The sequence below is a fragment of the Dermacentor albipictus genome, chromosome 5 (genome assembly GCF_038994185.2).
Source record: "Dermacentor albipictus isolate Rhodes 1998 colony chromosome 5, USDA_Dalb.pri_finalv2, whole genome shotgun sequence".
NCBI classification, from domain to species: Eukaryota; Metazoa; Arthropoda; class Arachnida; order Ixodida; family Ixodidae; genus Dermacentor; species Dermacentor albipictus.
In genome coordinates, this window is record NC_091825.1 from 130,053,124 (window position 1) to 130,073,724 (window position 20,601).

The following is a 20,601-nucleotide window of genomic DNA, read 5'->3' on the forward strand; positions in this document are numbered from 1 at the left end:
CGGTATGCCGTGTCCCCGTGGACGCACACGCAAGAGAAACAAAAGGCCAACTGGGGAAGGGGGGGGGGCGAAAAGGTGGCCACCCATCTGACGGTGTGCTGCCGCCGGCTGAGTGGTCGCTTGGACCGGCGCGGTCACAGCGAAAGGGGCCCCCGCCTGCCCATCTGGCAGGTCCATTTGTCAAGAACACGTCGCCCTCCTGCAGCGCTCTGTCGTCGTCCGAAGGATCCCAGACGAGAAGTGCCGACGTTTATGGGCGTCACTCATCGATGACAGCCACTCCGGGCTTTCGACACACGACCAGCGCTTGCCGGAGCCAATATTCGCGCTCTCTCTCTATATGTATATATATATAAGCGACGCGGAACCCCACGCTCAAAGTGGGCGTACGCAGCCACCTTATACTAACCCTTCGAGGGACATTGAAGATTTTATTGATTAAGATTTGCATTCAAGTTCTTCGCAAGCTCTCCTTAAGACGAGCGGCCGCTTTATGACAAGATGATGCTCAAACAGTAACCGCGCCTTTCGGCAGATCACTACGTCGCGCTCTTCTGCTTCCCGACTGATGATGATGTATAGGTGTTTTTTGCGCTAGGGCCAGTGATGGCTAAAGAGCGCCAAGAAATGGTGTGCGAGAGTCGATGATGCGGCGAATGGGGGCAACTGTCAGATGTATCGAGGCTGTGTAGAGGCCTAAAATATTCCTTGCTGCTTCATGACTGACTGAGCTTCTACGATGCGGTGTACTTACTGGGGCAGATGTCTCGTTTAGCGAAATATTCTGTTTGTGTACTAGAGTTCCGTTCTCTCGCCACTCGTCGATGACAGTCGCTTAATAGTTTTTCGACGCTCGCCCAGCTATTTTAGAAGGCTTTACACTACACCTGAACAGACAGACAGACAAAGAAAACAGAAAATATAAAGATAGGAAGGAACAATGTTCGCGATACTTCGCGAGGACAGACACGGTCGTTTTTAAAAAGAAAGAAAGAAAGAAAGAAAGAAAGAAAGAAAGAAAGAAAGAAAGAAAGAAAGAAAGAAAGAAAGAAAGAAAGAAAGAAAGAAAGAAAGAAAGAAAGAGAATGTATGGTGCACTTTGATGCTTGAGCAACATTGAACGAGTTTTCGCGTACATCGAGTCAACGTCGCCGTATAAGCATTGTGTAACGGTACTCTTGGCCTTTGATCGCCACCAGTCAGCAATCTATCTGCATAGTGATTGTCAGACTCTCTCCAGGTCCCAGAAAAAAGGTTAAATCTATGCCGTACTCGCCACCCTGTTTGCCTAAGCGTTCATTAACTCTCTTTCTGCTGGCTTATCACTGTTCTCTTCCCCAGCGAGCCCAGAGCCCTTCCTCTTGAGCCATTCTCAATGAGCGAACTGCCTAACAAACGACCGGTAGCCCACGGAATCAAACGTCTCTATACAATGGCTCACCACGTCGACATCGCACAATGCCCTGGTCATTGTACAATGCCTGGGTCATTGTACTGCAAGCTTTGCCGCAACGACCGTAAGCCTCCTGAGGTTTACGGTCGTTGCGGCAAAGCTTCGAGGTCTCCTGGTACCTTAGCAAGCATCCACGCACAAAACCCTTCGTGCGCCCATGCCTCCTGTCCTCTTTCGCCGTTTCTGGTTGTTTTGGAGATGCATATACATAGACCAATACTGCTTTTACTTATCATTTGGCCCCCTCTTGAACAGTGCACTAATAGCAGCGTTATTCTTGAGTTTGGTTTTTGCAGTTTTCGCGCTGTAATCTGCCGAGAAATCCAAGAAAATATACTTATTGTGCGTGTCTGCTCCTTCGAGAACTAATCGTTATTGTATATCTGCCACTGCTGGGTATGAAAACATGAAGCAGTGGTGCCAGAAAATAGATACATGTTATCTGATAGCTGCCCTTGAAAAAAAGAAATCTGAGAACTGTGCTAGTACAGCTTTTATTGTTACTGTAATTTCGGATTATCCGCACGACTCACTCCCATTTCTCCATAGCGGGTCATACGTTTCTTGGTTAATTATAGATACGTCGAGCCTGACCTCTCTGCTTAATGATGAGCGTAAAAATGTAGTATCAAGAAAGGAAAAAAAATGGAGCAAGTGACTACAGGCCGGAAAGACCACATTAAAACCAGCGTACTGTTTCCCAAGCACTATTGCAAAGGTAACAAAGCAACGTTCCAACTATGTAAACCACAACCAACGCAACGCACAGCCGACGTAACGACGCAGTGAGCGGCAGCGACACGTTGATAAATTTGTTTTCTCGAACACTGCATTTCGTGTTTCGTCTTTCCTGAATTCCTGTTATTTCTAAATTTTGTTTCGCCTCACTATCGTGATAGCGTCACGCGTAATAACAGCAGTAGGCCGTACTATACACGGTCATTCCGTCGACTTCCTGCGAGCAACTATACCAATGCTTTCTCCTTTTTATTTGTCGCATATTGTAACATTCCCTCTGCGTAAATAGAGTCCATTCGGACGCATACATATGGCGCTAGCGTCAGCATGAATAATACTTCATTCGGAATTGTGGTGCACTTTGTTGATGTTCGTTGCAAACGAGAAGATCCACGTTTAATGGATGGGTTTTTCGCCGGCATTACTGATCAGTGATCACGTCTACGAAGAGCTGCCTGCGCAAAGAACAAACTAACATGTCTTCTTTGAAAACGGTCCAGCTCATTGCATACTGCATTGTGAATGAATGTGCATTCAAAGATTAAAACAAACCAGTCGGCACCGAACTCATATCGTAGAGTGCCGAACGGAACAGAATCACTCTTTCGAACCAAAAGGGCGAACAACTCCGAGTATATAGATGGCATATCCTCGCCACCAGCGCGCATGGACAAGCAATTTGCCCCCACCGAAACTGAAGCCTAAACTTCGCGCAAAAACTTCGTGGCGCAAGCTCAGTCCATCTTCACCAAAGTCAGAGAGACATCCCCCGCCCTGAACATCCTTGCTTTGCTCTGAGGGCGCGCGCAGTTGGGAACGAAGCTGCAGCAGTACATAGATCACTGCATCTTAAAATCAAATTACCTGAAACCCTCTCACTCCTGCCGCCTCGGCTCTTCGTTGGCCAGCGGAGGCGAAATCGCCAGGGAAATACAGAGAGAAAGAAGACAGGAGAAAAGAAAGAGTCTTCGTGGATGTTCCGTTCCCTGAGAGTGAGGTAACACCCCAACTACTACACTGTCTTAGCCGTACGAAAAAAAGAGGCATAACGGGAAAACAGAGACAAACCTCCGATTCTCTAACACCGGCTCGTTGGGATTCGGGAGGCAAAGAGCACTGGTAGGACTCCCAGCACACTCCATCTTTCTCTGGTCTCTCTTTTTCTCTCTCATCCCTCCAGTGTCTCCTAGAGTCGCGCGGGCTGGGAACAGCCGAATCTCGACGAAACAACGAGAAGCTGTATAGGAACGCGCGCCCGGCCAGCGCAGGCGTCGTATAACAAGTGAAAAACACGCCGCGCCGCCTGCTCTAGCTACAACTACTTCTCGCACCGGCGGTGCGATGCGCTCCCGAACAAAGGAACCGGAGTGAAAGCCACACGTGAAGAAGCTATAGACGCGCGAGCCGCCGAACAGGCTGGTGGAGAACGAAACGAAGTGTACTGCAGGGGAAGGGCTGTCTAGGCAACTCCCCCCCCCCTCCCCCCCTCCCCCCCCCCCCACACACCCTATACCCACGCGAGCGCGCCACGCGAGCTGCGAAAACCCGGTCCTATTACTCTTCATTCGCTCCAATCGAAACTTAATGGCTGCTTTGTTTCGATTACAGTTCGCCCTTTTCCTCGAGGCCCTCCTTAGTATCACGGGTCTCCTCCCCTCTTCGAAACTCTTTGTCCCTAACCCCAACCAGCCGTCCATTTCTGTCGCGATCCCTATAGAGCTCGCTATTGAAAATAAGAAGACGGAAAAAAAGGATAAAGGAAAGCAAGAAAGCGCCTCAAGGGCTAAGAGGATGAGTTGGACAAGAAGAAACTATGGTAGCGTGATTATTTCATTCGGGGACGTCCTTTGTGATGTACTATTTTACTCCGGCCACCGCTCACGCCTTTCGCCGCTTTTTCCGTGTATGTGTATGCTACTCTTGGCTCAATACGAAGAAAATTTTTTTGTTGTTATAAGCTTTGCAGTAATTCAGACTTAGACACTGGAACTTGTTCGTCTATCTCGATTGTGTGTGTGCTAAGCCTACAACTGAGGTAACTCGCCTTTTGCGGCTGACGTAAATATTAAGGACACTTTACACTAGCATCCTTATCGTGTGCCAGTTGGTGATCCAAGTAAGCTGGGCCCCGAAAGATTGTTAAACATGTGGACTTGCAAACATGATAGCACTGCAGTTCATAACATCACGGCAGCTCATTTGTTGACGCTCTCTACGTCGATTCTCGCTTAGCGTCACATCCTTGCTTAGTTTGCCGCCAGGTGATTCTAGCTTGATCAGTCCGCTATGCCCTCGTTAACTCGTTCGCGTGTGGACAATTTTCCGTGCGCACACTTTTTAGCAACATTAGCAAACGAAATCTAAACAAGATTATTGTGTGGAGACGGATTCATACTTGTCCGTAGAGCACTCGGCATGATGACATTACGGAAACCGGATTATGTGTGTTCCGCAGCCTTCTACATGGACAATTGAGGCGTTAATTCAATCACAGACGTTATATTAGAACTAGCACAATCACGTTAACGGTATACACCGCGGCGAGGTACTAGAAGTGATGAATGGATTTCGCCATTCACACATCTTGGGTGCTAGCGCCTCCCATGCACTGCAACGGCAGAAAGCTCTTCTCGAAGCAGTCGCGATTTATGTCCCGCATCGGAACAGGTATACGTACATCCTCTTTCGAGCAAGCAGAAGTGGAGCAGGGAGATCCTCTGCAAAATAAATCAGTGTTTCTCACTGAACGATATGGTTACTTCGCTTCGCTACAGCGAACCTCCGAAAGCAATTTGGAAGACCCAGTTTCGGGCGCGCTCTTTTGTCTTCGGTTTCGAAGGGACAGCTTGGACCTCGCAGCTCCTTGTCTGCAGATTAAAAGCGCCCGTAATGTTGAGCGCTCACGGGCGTACTTGTTTCCGTTGTTATACGAAGCCTGCCGTCGCGGTGGCCGCTTCCTTCTGGTCTTGCTTTGCCACCTCAGCTCTCCCTCTCCCTATCTCACACCCTCTCATTCACTTTCAAAGCGCCTTCCCTTGTTAGCGCGCAGTGTGGTGTCGAACTGCGGGCTGCGATCTGTTACTATTAAAAGGACACTTCGGCAAACCGTGTTGGTCGACTCACGCGGCTCGGCGAGGGAGCGCGGCAAGTTGTAACGAAGAATGATGATGGAAAGATGGGGATATAAAAAAACGAAGAAAAAGGTGACGGCCGCTGAACGGGCGGTGGCCTGGAGCCTTGCCGGACGCTATAAAATCAGATAAGTGAATGAAGAAAAGGGAGAGAGATATAGATAGATAGATAGATAGATAGATAGATAGATAGATAGATAGATAGATAGATAGATAGATAGATAGATAGATAGATAGATAGATAGATAGATAGATAGATAGATAGATAGATAGATAGATAGATAGATAGATAGATAGATAGACAGACAGACAGACAGACAGACAGACAGATAGATAGATAGATAGATAGATAGATAGATAGATAGATAGATAGATAGATAGATAGATAGATAGATAGATAGATAGATAGATAGATAGATAGATAGATAGATAGATAGATAGATAGATAGATAGATAGATAGATAGATAGATAGATAGATAGATAGATAGATAGATAGATAGATAGATAGATAGATAGATAGAGCAGTATTCGCCAGAAGCGCGATAAGCCAACAAGGTTGAGGGGAGGAGATGATGGAGGAAACGGTTAGAGAGATGACTATATGTATAATGATCGCTAAAAATGGTCGCATGCTACTCACACGTGTGCCCTTCACACACAGCCAAAATACGTTGCCCTGACACGTCAAATATTCGCTCTGAAGAGCTTGTGGACCTATGACATTGCACTGTTTGTAATCTAATGTTGATAAACGTTCTGCGAACCTGTGAGCAGCCTACGGACCACAATGAAGCAATTGAACTAGCTTCCTGGACGACTTCTGTATGTCGACCACACAAGAAAATTATGCGGGTTGGAAAAACAAGTCTACAAGAAAGAAAAGGGAGCGAAATAAAAATTTAAGTGATCTATACTCACTATTTGAATGAATCAATATAAGGCTCAGCCATTCTGCTGACTGTAGTGTTGACGAGGCATTCCGTGAACGAGAGTAATCAGAGGACAGGCATCTTGAGTGCATGCGGAGACGGGAGTGGTGTTCACTATGCATATTTAGAAAGATGAGCGCAACTCTGTGGAAGATCACATGCATCACTTGGCTTAAGAATAGAAGACCAAGCATCCACGACCACGCAGGTTCAACTTAATTCAGTTCAATTTCCTTTATTTTGCTTTTACGTGAAAGAGAGGGGCGTTCACTGAAAAGCTATCGCTTGACGAGGTGAATGCTCCCTGGATACATATTTCAGATAAAATTGACCCATTAGGACGCAACAGTTGCATTGAGAATAAGTATATAATTAGCACATACGATTATCTATAGCTACATAAATTTGTTATAAGAAAATTTGTCTCCTGCGTACTCGGCGCGTGATAAAAACATCTAAACTAACGTGGCCCTTTAGTAGGTGCTCGGAAATCAGGTTATAAGTTACTGGCAATAAAACAAACGAAGCAGTAGGTTCGGAACAAAAGTAGAATTATGCCAGTTATAAGAAAATAAAAAAAAATGCCCTTATTAGTGCATAGCTTTCGGGCTGTAATCTGACTCACACGGACGTGTCGCACAACACCGCGACACTGCGAACCATGGAATTCCCTGGACTGCTTCCGTCATGCTTCGTGACCTCCGTCACACGCGAACAAGGACAAACATGAGCGAGCACAGGAAGAAAGAAAAAAACAAACAAATAAAACCAAAGAACAAAAGGAAAACTGCACTCTGTTATTTACCTGCTCAGAATAAGCGGTAGACCGAACGTTGTGCCTTCAAGCTTAGAATGCAAACGCTGTAAAATACGAAATTGCTTCTCTATTTGTTTTGTCTGAGTACGAGAGTGCGAACTTCTTTCTTTCTTTTCCTTTTTCTTTCTCTCCTTGGAAAAGTCAATCGCATGCACGCAGGTTGGTGCTTTTGGGAATCGTGGGCCTAGTAGATATAAAAAAAAAATAAAAGAAAATGAGAGGAATAAATAGTTGATCAGTGTAAACTCCAAGTTTACGCGAACCGACGGGGGAGAAAAAAGAGTATTGCAAAGAGTCAACGATCGAATACCTAATGAGGCTGCAACAAGTAAAACAGTGAACTGAGGGCATCCTAAACAAAGTCACCCACGCACGCACGCACGCACGATGACACACAAGCATGCAGGCATACCAAATGATGATGCTGAGAAACAAAACCAGAAACTTCAGATTGACTAAAAAAATAGAGCTCAGGTGACAAAACCAACGCGCACTCCCTCCAAAAAACAAAAAAAATAGATGCCTTTATCGCCTCACCCAGACGTTTACATTTCTTTCGACAAACGCAGCTTCGCGTGCAGGAAGACTGCAACCGTGTCAAAAACGACAGAGGCAAAAGAGTCGAAGAAAGCGCGCACAAATCTTGGAACCGACGACATCAAGCGTAAAAGCAAAGTTGGTGGCTCTCCCGTAATCGAGAGTATATGCAAGCATAAAATGGCGACCGACAAAGCAGATCGGTTGTAGATGATACTAGCCATAGTCTTAAAATGGGTATTGCATGTTCGCAACGGCACACCCCACCAAGCTAGACCGCACCACGCCATACTGTGCACTGGTCCACATGGACACTGCCCAGCTTGAAGAAAATTGCCTGAAGGAGGCGCCACGCAGTGTGGCGCCATCTCTCGAGGCGACGCAAAATCCGTGTCGGGGAACTCGCGGATCGCTGGCGTTCAGCAGAGTGCATGCAGCTCTGTCTCAGTGCCAAAAGCTCACAATGAAGGAAGGAAGGAAAGAGATAAGTAGAAGGCAGGGAGGTTAACCAGAATAACGTCCAATTGGCTACCCTACACCGGGGGAATGGGAAAGGGGGAAACAAAGATAACACGGAGAGAGAGAGAGAGAGGAGGGAAGGAAAGAAGGAAATTGCGGTGAGTTCGCTGACGTGTGTGGTCTTACAGAAATTGCATTAATAGTCACAGATGGTCGCACAAGCCCGTCGTCCTTAAGAAGCACAAAAGCGCATTCACCTGACAATGAAGTGTATGGTGCCCTGTATGTGCCTCTTGAACGCCGCTATTGGAAATGACGAATAAAACTTCGGCGTACTAGAAGTTACAGTTTGAGCGATAGCGCGAACAAACATTAGGAAGAACTCGGAAGCAATATTTTGTGTAACTTGTTTGGGCAATAACTAGCGTATGTATAATGCGGTCCTGTAGAAAGGGTTGAAAGCCACAGAGCGCATTTTCTTACGATTTCACTGGTTGCCCGGATGATCTCGTTTTGTTCTCGCAACTTGCCCGGACGTTCTCGTTTGAGTGCCCGGATAACGACTGTGGCTTTTGGCTCAAGGTAACTCGAAGGTCGCCGACAACGGGAGCTAAAAGCATTTCATGCTTAAAAAACTCCTATAGCCAAAGATGGAGTACACAAGTCGGAAAGTAGTTGACCAGCAAACGGCGAAAGGACGCCGCATTGCCTGGATAACATACGAAAAGCGAAAGTCGCGTAACGTGGGGCGACGTAAGGGCACATTCACACCGGCGACTTGAGGAGGTCGCAAACGGTCGCAAACGGTCGCCTTTCTCGAAAAGCGACCATTTTGGGCGAGCCGCTCTGCGCGATTTTTCAGTCGCGCGACCATGGTCGCAAAACTGATAAACCAATCAGCGGCGCACCGGAAGTGATCTTTCGTGTGTCTACATCCGGCCTCCTCCGGCGTCGCATTCAAATTCCGCGTAGATTCCGAGAGTTCTCGCTGAGAACGATAATCTCCGGGATTGCGACTTGCGGGTCGCGCTCAGCCGGGCTTGCCGGTGTGAACATCAGTCGTCTACGGTCGCTTTTTGATTGCGAGTCGCAAATGGTCGCGCCACCTCCTCAAGTCGCCGGTGTGAATGTGCCCTAAGGCGACTGGGTCCCATCGGCGTCGCGACGAGCGCAGGGCGCAGTCGGCTCCTGTAAGGCTCATTCTCGCACCACGTTAGGCGCAGAGTCGCTTTACGGCCTCGCCAACCCTGCTCGGCTCTTTAACCAATCACCGTCCGTTTCGACACTCACTCCGCACGTTGGCCCTTTCCCGCGCGTTCGACAACACGACTCCGCCCGCTGCAGCCTGTGTGCATGTCTACACGTTACTTCGTTTGTGCATGCTTTACTTCGTCCCCTGTGTGCCTAAACGTCCTCACGCGAGGTTCGCATGCGCTCAGTTCCACTGTAGAAGCTGGAAGGAGACGAAAGGAGACATTAGAGGATGGAGGCAATAAAAAAAAAAGAAAGGCCGAGTGATGGTGTACCGGAGGAAGCATGCAAAACTGAAGCACCGGGACAAACAAGCACAGAATCGGCTGATGAGGTTAGAACGAGCTGATGCAGGTTCGCGCGTCAGGTAGCCCGAAAAAGAACTGAAAGGAGTGTCGGCAAGGGACTGAGAGAGCAGGAGGCAAAGAACGAAAGAGGTTGAAGCATCAGCTGGAGGACGCTGAGGAAGGAAGCAAAGGATGGCTGTGGAGAAGCTATTGCTCGGCGCCAACAGCATTACTTCGCCGAAAAGGAAATAGTGTGCTGCGGCGGGAGGAATCTTGCGCCGATTTGTCTAGAGCTAAAAAGAAACGAAATCACAACATGCTGCAACCCCACTGAGGTTGAAACTGAAGAGGTCGGCTCAGCGATCACGGAGTCGAAAATAGGGAAAAGAAAGAACCGAGCGGGTTAAAATAAGAGTTGCAGCCATGGTACAGGGCCCCGTTGGAGTACAGTGTCTACCTGAGTTTACGCAAGGTTTTCGCGATGGTGGCAAAAGCAAGAATGGTGGGCAGGGGACGAGGATGGGGTGGAGGCGCGGTAATTAGCGACAGAGGGCGCTCTTTAACGCACCGGGATCTAATCAGGAGTAATGAACACCTCTACGCAGCAAAACGGAAAGCGGTCTATACGGTTGGGATAAAAGAAGCGAGCTGCGGAGGCGGGAGTGGCACGCAGGAGTCGAGTAATGATGAAAGAAAAGGACGCTGGCATAAAAGGGTAAAGCGCTTAACGCGAGCTACCGTTCCATACGTACACCCGATCCAGCACTTTTTGGTCTTGTTGCTGCTGTGTCTGTATATACGTGTATATATAGTATGTATATATCTATACGTGGACAAAGAGCGGGAATTACAGCTTCGAAAGCGACGGCGCGAGTGTATACGCCATCACCCCTCGTTCTCTTCGGTCGCAATTCCTGAGCGTCAATTATGCAAACAACGTCGTCGTGTAGCGTAGTTCTATAGGCGTAGCGTTTGCGGCGCCGGAGTCGTCGCATGATCGGCTATCGCGGAGATTTATGGCCGCAACGAATAATTTATCCGCACCAGGCAGACCAACTTTTGCAGGCTTAAAAGGAGAAGTGAGAGGTGAAAGAAAACAAGAAAACGGTGTGGTGGCAGGGGAGCACATTCTATACGGCTTGCGATTTCTGTACTTTTAAATCTCAGGTAACTTTCTTTTTTTTTATCCTATTTCTTTATTTTTTGTAGAGCGAGGAACACAGAGGTGAGAAAGAGACGTCTTTCTATCTCCCCTTTAACACGCCACGAGTGTTACACGGCGGATGACGTAGCTTTGTTGTAGTATGTTGGTCGAAAAGTGAATAGCGGTGGTAAATTATGGTAACTGACGAAGTACGACTTTGAGTACGAAGCGTACTCAAAGCGTACTTTAGGCGTCGGGTTGCCCGACCAATCGTAGCATTCATTTAACCCACGGAAATCCTTCCCTTAGAAATAACACTTATAGCACAAACTACATGCACTTTGGCCACGAGAACAAAGCGGTTATCGCGCGGCACATTGGATTGGATTGGAGAAAGTTTATTAATGCCTGCAGTTGGGCGCTCGCGCGCCCCGACGAGGGCCTACGTCATCCTCGAAGTCGCCGTTACTCGGCGCGGGTCTCCGCTCGCCGTTGCCGGCTCGCTGGGTCCGTGCCTTTCGAGGCGCCAACACAGAATCACGGATCACCGAAATTATATGCGGAAAAAAAGTCCCACGGTATTGTCATTTAGAAACGCCAGTGTGACGCAGATGAAATGAACCTTTGAAGTGCTTAAATCTAAAAAAAAAAGGGGGGGGGGGCATAGGTATTCAGCTTTGTCGTCGCTTTCGGGTCTTGTCAACGTAAGCGACCACTATACCTTTACTGTGTTAATGATTATCGGCTAGCCGACCATATCATTGCATAAGTCGTAACTCTAGAGTTCACACACCCTCTAAATGTCATCGTACTCACTTTCATAGTCTCAGAGTCTATATAATAATACTCCTTTTTATATAGGACCTGTGCCGGCCCGCGCGAGTGATCATAGTAGAAATCTTAATGTTTCAGGCCTTGTATATCGTTGCTGCTATCATACGTTCAACACGCGTCACGTTAACAGTCATGCCCAAGAGCAGAAGAAGGGAAGTTGTAGCTTCTTGGGGGCGCTTGAAGAGCTTTCTCCAGCAGAATAAACTGAACAGAAAAAAAAGGAGGATAGTGTCGTCATTTATACACACATCTTTTATCTTGATCGTTGTACTGATCATGTGAAGCTTCAGAGGCACTGTCAAGCAAATTTCAGTATCGTGATACGTGCGCATGCAGATAAAATGTTTCCATACTGGACAAGCATTCCGGCTACTTTAGCGACAGATACTTCAAGATTGTATATCGAGATAATGGCGTCGATATCACGTGACTGCTCACTTTTAAATGGATGGCAGGAGTGTTTTTTTAGGTGAGCCGCAGAAAAGACGCGGAGGGTGGCGTGGCACTATGCAGGGATATGTTTTCGAAGCAGCGGGTCGATAATCACTTATTCGAAATAACTAATAAAAAGAAAGAGCGACACGATAAATGACGCGCAGCCTAGAGCAGCAAGACAGTTGTAGAATATTAATAATAGAAAAAAAATACCTGTAAGCTCCTCAGAATGATCTAGTATAGAAAGCAGTGCCGCTAGACTGCATGGCGAAGGGGCATTGCACCACACACGTCGGTGACACATTGCGCATGCGCGGCGTCTCAAATCCTAAATAATTTGACACGCGCGGAGACAAAGCGCTCGGGTAAGCCGAATATGTGGGGCAACTCTTCTTAATGCATCGAGCACTAAGACACACACACACAAAAAAAGAGAAACGCATGAGGACAAAGACAGTAACTGCGAGAGGAGAGACAGCTCCGGGGGATGACAGCATCACTGGGAGAAAAAAAAAATTTAAAACAAAAGGGAAGAAGCTGTGGGAGGGGCTGGGCGATGTGTGCGGTGGTGGTGGCGGCGTCGGCGGCTTCCCGATCGCGCTTCTGGCGAAAAGAGCGGCTGATGGCGCGGATTCGAAAAAGCCGCTTAGGCGAAGACACCGACCCTGCGGCGCCCCTCCCCCGTATTACAGCGCGTGAAAAAGAAAAGCCGGGCCAAAGCGAGAGATGTAGGGAGAATAGATGGAGCGAAGGAGAAGACCAGGGAAAGGCAGCGGCATTAATAAAAATTATCATTAGCGCTCCAGCGACACCCGGGAAGCGAAGGGAGCTTTCCGCGATGGGCAAACACGGGAACCAAAACCTTCCTCCCTTCTACCCTTCATTTTGTAAGGCCACTCCTGGCAAAGAGAAAAAAAGGGTAAACGAAAAGAGGAAGAGATACCAGACAAGAAAAAAAAAAACAAAAAAAAACTTGCCCTGGAACCAGGAGAAGTGCGATACGCGGTGTACCCCGGGTTTCGGGAGGTGTCGGCGGGTCCTCGGCAAACATTCGCACGCACAGCCAAGCTCACGCCCGGTATAGTGCACGTGGTCGTATATAATGTAGTACATACGGCCGAGGCTTCCTCCAAGCGAGCGAGCATGCATCGCCTTAGTATGCGCGCCGCACTGTGTGCGAGTGTGTGTCTATGGTGGAGCGGATTATTATCTAGTCGTCCTGAGGAAAAAGATGAGAAGCCCGCACCCTTGCCCCAGAGCTTCGGCTGCACGAGCACGATGCGATGCATCATACGCGGGGATACTCTATACGGAGAGGAGCAAGCGTGTCGATAAGAGAACGGCAGGAAAGAGCAAGATGGCGCGGGGCTTGGAATACGTTCGTCTTTCGCTGCGTTGTCTGGGCCTCAGGCCGGACTCGCGTTGTGTCATACCGTCGTCTGGTGCGTGTCAGATAACGAAAGTCATGTATAGTGTGCCCTACACGGGCACTTGTATCCGGTGTTTTGAAGGAGCCCGCGGCTCGCTGCGCTGCGGCGCTAAGACGGGCAGGACCGTATGGACGAAAAGTAGATTGGGATTACAAGACATACACACTTATGAGATGAATTGCTATAATCGCAGCATGGGACTCCGGCTTTGAACCAACCCGGCTGGAGAAACGACAATTTTTTTCCCTCTTTTTTACCATTGTGCTGGCAAGAATCACTCACGTCAGCCACGCTGGGCGTATTGTCTTACGTATGCACGTATGTACTGAGCGTGGCACTTGAACGTGTTTCATGTGAGATCCTGTATCGGCGTTCACAACGTCTAGCCTTTAATATACACGCACAATTTAAGGGAGACTCTTGCTGCGCGTGTCGGGTAAGAGAAACACAGTGCGACTTCTTGGTGGTTTGGGTGAGCAGAAAGACGCTTATTAGGCGCGAAACATTTTGGGGGTGAAGGAATGTTCGCACATCGGGGGCATCACCCCCTAGCCTACGCCCCTGCTAGCTATGCATAACTAGTTCTGCGTGCCCATTCGGAGATCCTCCTCCTTATGACCAATCGCCTGTGTTCTTTTCTCCCGACTTCGTGCGCAGACCCCAGCCAAGTTCTTCACCTGGGCACGGACCCGCACTGGGGTACGTACCAGCACTACTCGACGTACCTGGCGGCGGCCGGCCCTTTCGTCACCGCTCCTCAGGCCCTGGGGCTCGATGGGTCGGGGCCGGCCCCCGGTGGAGATGGGTCACCTTCTTCCTGCCCTTCCAGCGGTGCCTCGGCGCTCACGCCTGGTGAGTAAGCTACGCCTACCTCGATGAGGTGGCGGTTTGGACGGGTCGGTGTGGCACAGTTCAGATTCGCGAGGAGCAGCGCTTAGACGATGCGCGCAGAAAGGAGCGACACACGTGAGTGTCAGTCGGTATTTTCTGTGTGCTTCGTCTATCGTAAGAACTGGTCCTCCAGTATATGAACTATATGCCTACCTTTTCGCGACACCATAGCGACCTGAACGCCCGACGGGACAGTCGAGCCACCATAGCCTAAGTTCATTATGGACCCGGGACTAGCCAATGGCTATGAGTCCAGTAATGCTCTCGTATTTTGTAAAAATGTTGTAAATAATGAATGACTGAATGAATGAATGAATGAATGGCGACCTGAGCACCCTACAAGACAGTCGAGCCTGTAGGCAGCCGATGCGAAATGTTCACGTGTTAACAGCAGCTGTGTAACGCGCAGCCTAGCGAAATGAAGAAGCAGAGTTCACAGTTAAGTGCTATATATCCACGCAAGTTAGAACGCGAACAATTACGAAACAACGCCAATGCGTTGTTTCGTTGCCAGGTTTCACCTGCATTTACCCTTTCAATCTGGCCATCTGGCGCAAGCCAAAAACAAGAAGGACAGAGCCCTCCACAGTATCCCATCGCTTTTTTTTTTCTGGGACCGGTCTCAGGTATACCGGCAGATATAGAATTCATGCTCGAAATTAGGGTTAAGAAGCGTTGTCCTTCGAGTTTGTTCATTATAGCCGACAAGGCGAGCGCACAAGAGTAAATGAGAAGCAACCACACATTTGGAAAAAGAAAGAAAAAAAGAAAGAAAGAAAGAAAGAACGAAAGAAAGAAAGAAAGAAAGAAAGAAAGAAAGAAAGAAAGAAAGAAAGAAAGAAAGAAAGAAAGAAAGAAAGAAAGAAAGAAAGAAAGAAAGAAAGAAAGAAAGAAAGAAAGAGTACAAATGAACAGAAAATTTCCAGTGCTTGTGAATTGGAGCTTCAGTGCAAGAATTGGAGTAATGAATGTCATCGGTAAAATGCCCACTCTATACGATAGAGAGAATGACGGAGAGAGCGAGGGAAGTTGTGTGCATATGCACGCTTCCCCTGCTCTTCGGCTTACCTCCAGGAGCAGCGAGAGACTTTTCCTAGCTTCCGCACGAGGTGATGCACTATTTCCGTTTCATTTCATTGGGCCGGTCTGTCTCATCACTTTTCGTCTCTCTCACCATTGGGGTGCGCGTCCATATAAGCAGCGCTTGAATTTCTCCGGCACCCGTACATAGTATATATAGACACATTCTATAGCTCTAGCACTCCCAACCAAAGGCAGTCCGGTTCCCAGGAGCTCTAGGTGCCCTAACTTTTTTTCGCCACTCGCGAGTCAAGAAAGAGAAACCACTTTGCGTAGCTCCGCCAACGGGAAGACGAAGCTGCCCTGTCGAGCCTGGCTTCTCGCTTCGGGATGTGCGCGTATCGAAGGAAGCGGCAGTAGCGAGGCTTTCTATTGTTGCGAATGAAATTGGTTCTCATCGAATTTGTGTAACAATAAAAAGTCCTTCCCGCCTCCTACTTTTCACAACTTCAGCTAGCAACCCTCCGCCCAAGACCTTCTTCATTCCACCCTTTTATATCTTCGATTAGTTCGCCAGGCTGTTTCATTTTTTTTTTTCGTTGCTTGCAATACGTATACGACCAATTGGAGAAAAGACGATCCGATTCTCCCTCATCAAGAGCGTCATATAGCACCCCACCAATGCCGGGAAGTGTGCCGCCCGAGAGGAAAGTACGAGGCGACGGGAAAGCGAATAGACCTGCCAATTTGGTTACGAGTTTGCGCTTGGCGTGTATCTGTCTTCGCGAAACGGGCCCGAGCCTGACGCATATATTAGCGCTACGTTTTGCGCTTTGAAGCTCTGCGTCTCGCGACATCAATTGAACCGTTCGTAGCAAGTTGTTCGCGCCCGCTCCTGGCGGAAAGTAGGAGGAGGATAGAAGAGGAATAGCAGAAGACAGGTGGCTTTGCAGCGTTAAACTTTCGACCGACGATCGCTTTGTTGGCTGAAAACTTCGAAACTATAGGATAATATGCAGTGATGATGTCTCAAGGACAGTTAGGTATCACTGCCAGATGTGGGATGTGTGGCGCTCTCTTGTTCAGCGCAGATGTGAAAGGGGAAATAATAGAGCGTATATTCATTTTGTCCGCCTTAGGTGACAGGTGTCCCGGCAAAAGGACAAGAAGAAAGCTCTTCGTAAGGATGCTTTAGAACGGTAATGTGAATACTAGACTGGGGCATGCTAAACACGGCAGTATAAGTTCACGTGCATAGCCTTCTCTGCTATTATATTCAACAGTAGCATTAAAAAGGTTGCCAACCTGTACGATCTTCGGAGCCGAGGGGTCCTTCTCCAACTGCTACACACCCTTTCACTTTAATTTCCTTGCTGAACTTATCAGTCCGCAAGGGGGGAAAAAGCAGAAAAGAAGGATAGAATCGAAATACAAAAATACCGAAATGTTTTAGTGATCAGCAATGGATGCGCTTCGAAATCATTAATGCAAAGCAAGTAAAGCGGAAGGAGCAAACGCTTTACCGCTTGGCCGAGCGAAAAGGGAATGAAGAGAAGAGAGAAGGTGTGAAAGGAGAAAAGTGATAACGTAAGTGGCAGTACAAAAGAAAGAAAGAAAGAAAGAAAGACGAATACACGTAAGTACGTACGCAATAGTACTGCAAAGTAAGGCGAAACGAAAAGCGAACCCTGTCCTCTTTCTTTCTTCGGTCCGAGCTCTCTCGAAAAGCCGGTGGGTGTCGGTCGCCCGCACCCTGCCGCCGCCGTAGTGTAGATTTAGCTAATGAACGAGAACGCGCTTGCGGAAACAGAGACCGCTTTGCCCCCTCCCCCCTTCACTTCCAATCTTCGTTCCTCTTTTATTACTTTGCTCCGTCACTAGGGCTGCGAGCGGACCGAACCGAAGCTCATGGAGTTGGAGTCACAAGACACTCGCCTTCTACCCTGGTGCGCACTAACGTGTGTGTGTGCGTACGGACTCAGCGTACAAACGCAGCCACGTTGTTACCATCGATTCGGCTTCTTACTAGTCCGTCACCTCAGTTACATAAATTTCTCTCCACACTTTTCCTTTTGTCGAGACATTTCACTTCATCCCCCCCCTCCCCCCCCCCACATCCACCAACCACCTTTCTTTTCTGGGCTTTCCTGACTGCAGATTTCGTATTTCAGTTTCTTTTCTAACCATTTAGGCTTCTACGTCAACCTTATTCACTTCGCCTCCACTTTTCCATCGTTTCTTTTTTTTCCACACCCGAAACTCTCGGCCCCCTAATGAAAGGTGGTCGCTGCGGTGAGCATGAGGAATTCAACGAAGAAACAGCAGGAAACGCGACTCGCCGCGTAAGGATAGATAGAGAAGGTACAGAAAGAAGGAAAGAAAAAAAGAAACGCGAACCTGGAACGGAACGAAAAAAAAAAAAGGAAGAGGAGCAGCGCAACGTCGTCGAGTTGAAGAATGAACCGCGGTGCCACTGATGGTGACCGAGTGAGGTTACACGCTTGAGAGTTCTCGTCGCTGTGTTTAATCTTTCCGCCGGCACACCTCCGTGAAATTAAGAACCGCTGAAACTTCTCCTCCCATCTGGCTTGAGCGCAGAAGCCTCCTCCCCCTTTCCCTTCCCTCCTAACCGCCCTCCCTCTCTCTTCACTTTCTCTACCCCTTTTCCTTTTCTGTCTCCCTAATTTCGACCCTCTATGCCTATATCTCCCATGACCCTTCGCTTGCCTTCTCGTTTTCTTTAGTTTCATGTTTTTCATTCAACCGTTATTGTATTCTCGGGTCGTTTATTAGAGCGCCACCTTCTCTCTCATTTTACGTTCGCAAGCAAGGCGCACGGAGCTTTCAGCGAGGGTTCGCTCAAACGGAAGTTCGGAACTGTGCGGTTTTTTTTCCTTCTTCTAATACTGTGCACGTTCTTTTTTCTTCTCTACATGCCAGGATACGTTTGTTCTCCCCGAGAGCCGGTCTTCTATTTTTTTTTCTATAGTTGGCTTCATATTTGAACGTTTCGTTCATCTAACGGCGGTGCACCGCACTTACCCCGCCTCTCCCGCAGCCGCAGTCAAATGAATCGCTTGGAAACCTCTAATTCCTGGCAGCACTGAGCCTAGAAAAAGCTTAAGAGGGCCTCCCAGTGGGTCCTGATGTTCGAGTACGCGTTAAGGAAAAAGAAAAGAAAGTATGTCGACGTAAGGCCATGAAGAGAGAGAGAGAGACGGCGACGTCAATGACTCAGGCGAAAACAGTAGCAAAAATGGCTTAAGCAAGAGAGCACTAAAGAAGCGGCAAACTTACAAGTATTGACCGGAAACATGGCGGGCAGTGAAATGGGAATCATATTAGATACACAAGAAAAAGAAAGAAAGAAAGAAAGAAAGAAAGAAAGAAAGAAAGAAAGAAAGAAAGAAAGAAAGAAAGAAAGAAAGAAAGAAAGAAAGAAATGCGTGAAATAGGCGCAAAATGAAGGACCCAGACAGATAAAAAAACACAGCCAGATTTATTTCACTTCGACTTCGTTCTCTTGTCATTTCTCCATTTCTTGTTTCTTTCTTTCTTTCCTTCTTTTTTTTCTGTCCGGACACTCCCGCGACTCTACCACGCGTGTGCTTCTGCGCAGCCACATCGCCATCGCCACCATCATTAAACCCGGTGGTGTCGCCCCCAATCGGGAGGCGGGCGAATGATATCCACTTATTTTAAATTAGGAAACTCATACCACTACCACAGTTACCGGTAGAACGGTTGAAGGTTTCGAAGGGGAAGGAGAGAGAAAGAGCGAAAGAAAAGTGAGAGGACCGGTAATAATAAGTACAAGAGAGAGAAGCGAGGAGGAACGACAAAACAAGAAAGCAAAATGCGGGAAGACCGAGGGGAAAAGCTATGGAGGCAAATCAGGACGAGGGGATGCAGGAGCAGGGATGTTTTCTGTAAAGTGTCGTTATGCGGCGCCATCCTCTTCAATTTCCTTTCATCCTTTAATTGTTTTGCTGCTTGAGCGCGTGGACTCCTGGCCAGCCGCGGTTAGCCCGGGCCGCCGCCGTATGACCCCCCGAACGCCGTCGTGTCCTCTCCCCTCGACCCTTTTCTACTTCGTTAATTCCTTTCTTTCCTTTCTTTAATTGCCGTTTTCCAGCGCTGCTGCGTCCGTCGCTCTCCGCGGAAACGTGCGTTTTCTCCTTTTATATTTCGGGCCACTTCGCAAATCACTTTATTCCCTGTTCAAATAATTGCGCGCCCGAAAGTTAACGCGCGACGCCTTGCCTCGCCTCTGCCCCTCCCCCCCCCCTACCTCCCCCACTACCTCCCCCCCCCTTCCTGCAAAACTGGGACGACGAGGTGCGAAAGATAAGAGAGGGTGAGAGAGTGAGAGACAGAGAGAGATAAGGAGTGAGAAGGAAACGAGGATCCTGCTTAAGACGAACGAGAAAGTTCTTGTTGAAAAAAATTTCTTCGAGAGAAAGGGCGGAAAGCCAAACTCGAGCACGGGAAAGCAGCAACGGTAATTCGCAGTACGAGGGCGTCGGAGGCGGTGGCTGGAAACCCGAAAAAGGGTTAACGGGCGCTCTTTTTCCTTCTCTCCCCTTTCATTTTGCCTTCTTCACTGGGCACGCGAAAGTGGAGAAAAGTGCTTATTATTCCGATATTCCTCTCTCACTCGCGCCCCCTTCAATTTCGAACCCCTGCGTTTTCTGGAGCATTGCTTACAACTTCTCCTCTTCTGTTCCTCCGTCTCCGGCTTCAAAGTTCCCTCCTCATTTTCGTTTTCTTTCCCTTTAGTTCTCCAGCCATCCTCACTTGTTTGTGCGAGTCCGAAATGAATCCTGTTTGTTTCTTTTCTCTCGATGGCCCAAAACGTGGCTGCTTCTGTTGCTGCTGTGGCAGCATCAGCAGCATGAACGTTTCCACGAACGTCTCTTGAGCTTCTCTATGCCATAAACACACATGCATGCGGGTGCGCTGCGGCTAATCTGATTAAAACTCGGCGACGTGCCACCATCCTCATGTCAGAGAGAGAGAGAGAGTGAAATATTTGTTGCAAGTTTTGCTTGAGGGGACTGGAAAAGCCGTTTCGTAAACTGAAACAAAAGAGAAAAAAAGGTCGCTCTTTTGTTTAAAAGCGGTAACGATGGCTGCGACGTCTTCGTCCGCTTTTTCATCCGTGCGGGCTTGTCAAATACCCGAAAAGCTGGCTCCACTCATCGGTTCGCTCGTAAGTCTCGACGAGGCTCCCGGAGTGGTAAC

The 20,601-nt window shown here is 48.2% G+C and overlaps 2 protein-coding genes across 14 annotated transcripts in view; one reads left to right on the forward strand and one right to left on the reverse strand.

Annotated features, from left to right (window-relative positions):
• The window catches only part of LOC135906374 (transcription initiation protein SPT3 homolog), a 585,543-nt gene that overhangs the window by 263,297 nt on the left and 301,645 nt on the right, over positions 1–20,601 (reverse strand). The gene's annotated exons all lie outside the window — the stretch shown is intronic.
• The window catches only part of LOC135906372 (runt-related transcription factor 2-like), a 138,056-nt gene that overhangs the window by 113,525 nt on the left and 3,930 nt on the right, over positions 1–20,601 (forward strand). For both annotated transcript variants that reach the window (XM_065437727.2, XM_065437728.2), the window contains exon 4: positions 14,104–14,298. In XM_065437727.2, the coding sequence (XP_065293799.2) occupies positions 14,104–14,298 (195 nt within the window). The remainder of the gene's footprint in view (positions 1–14,103; positions 14,299–20,601) is intronic.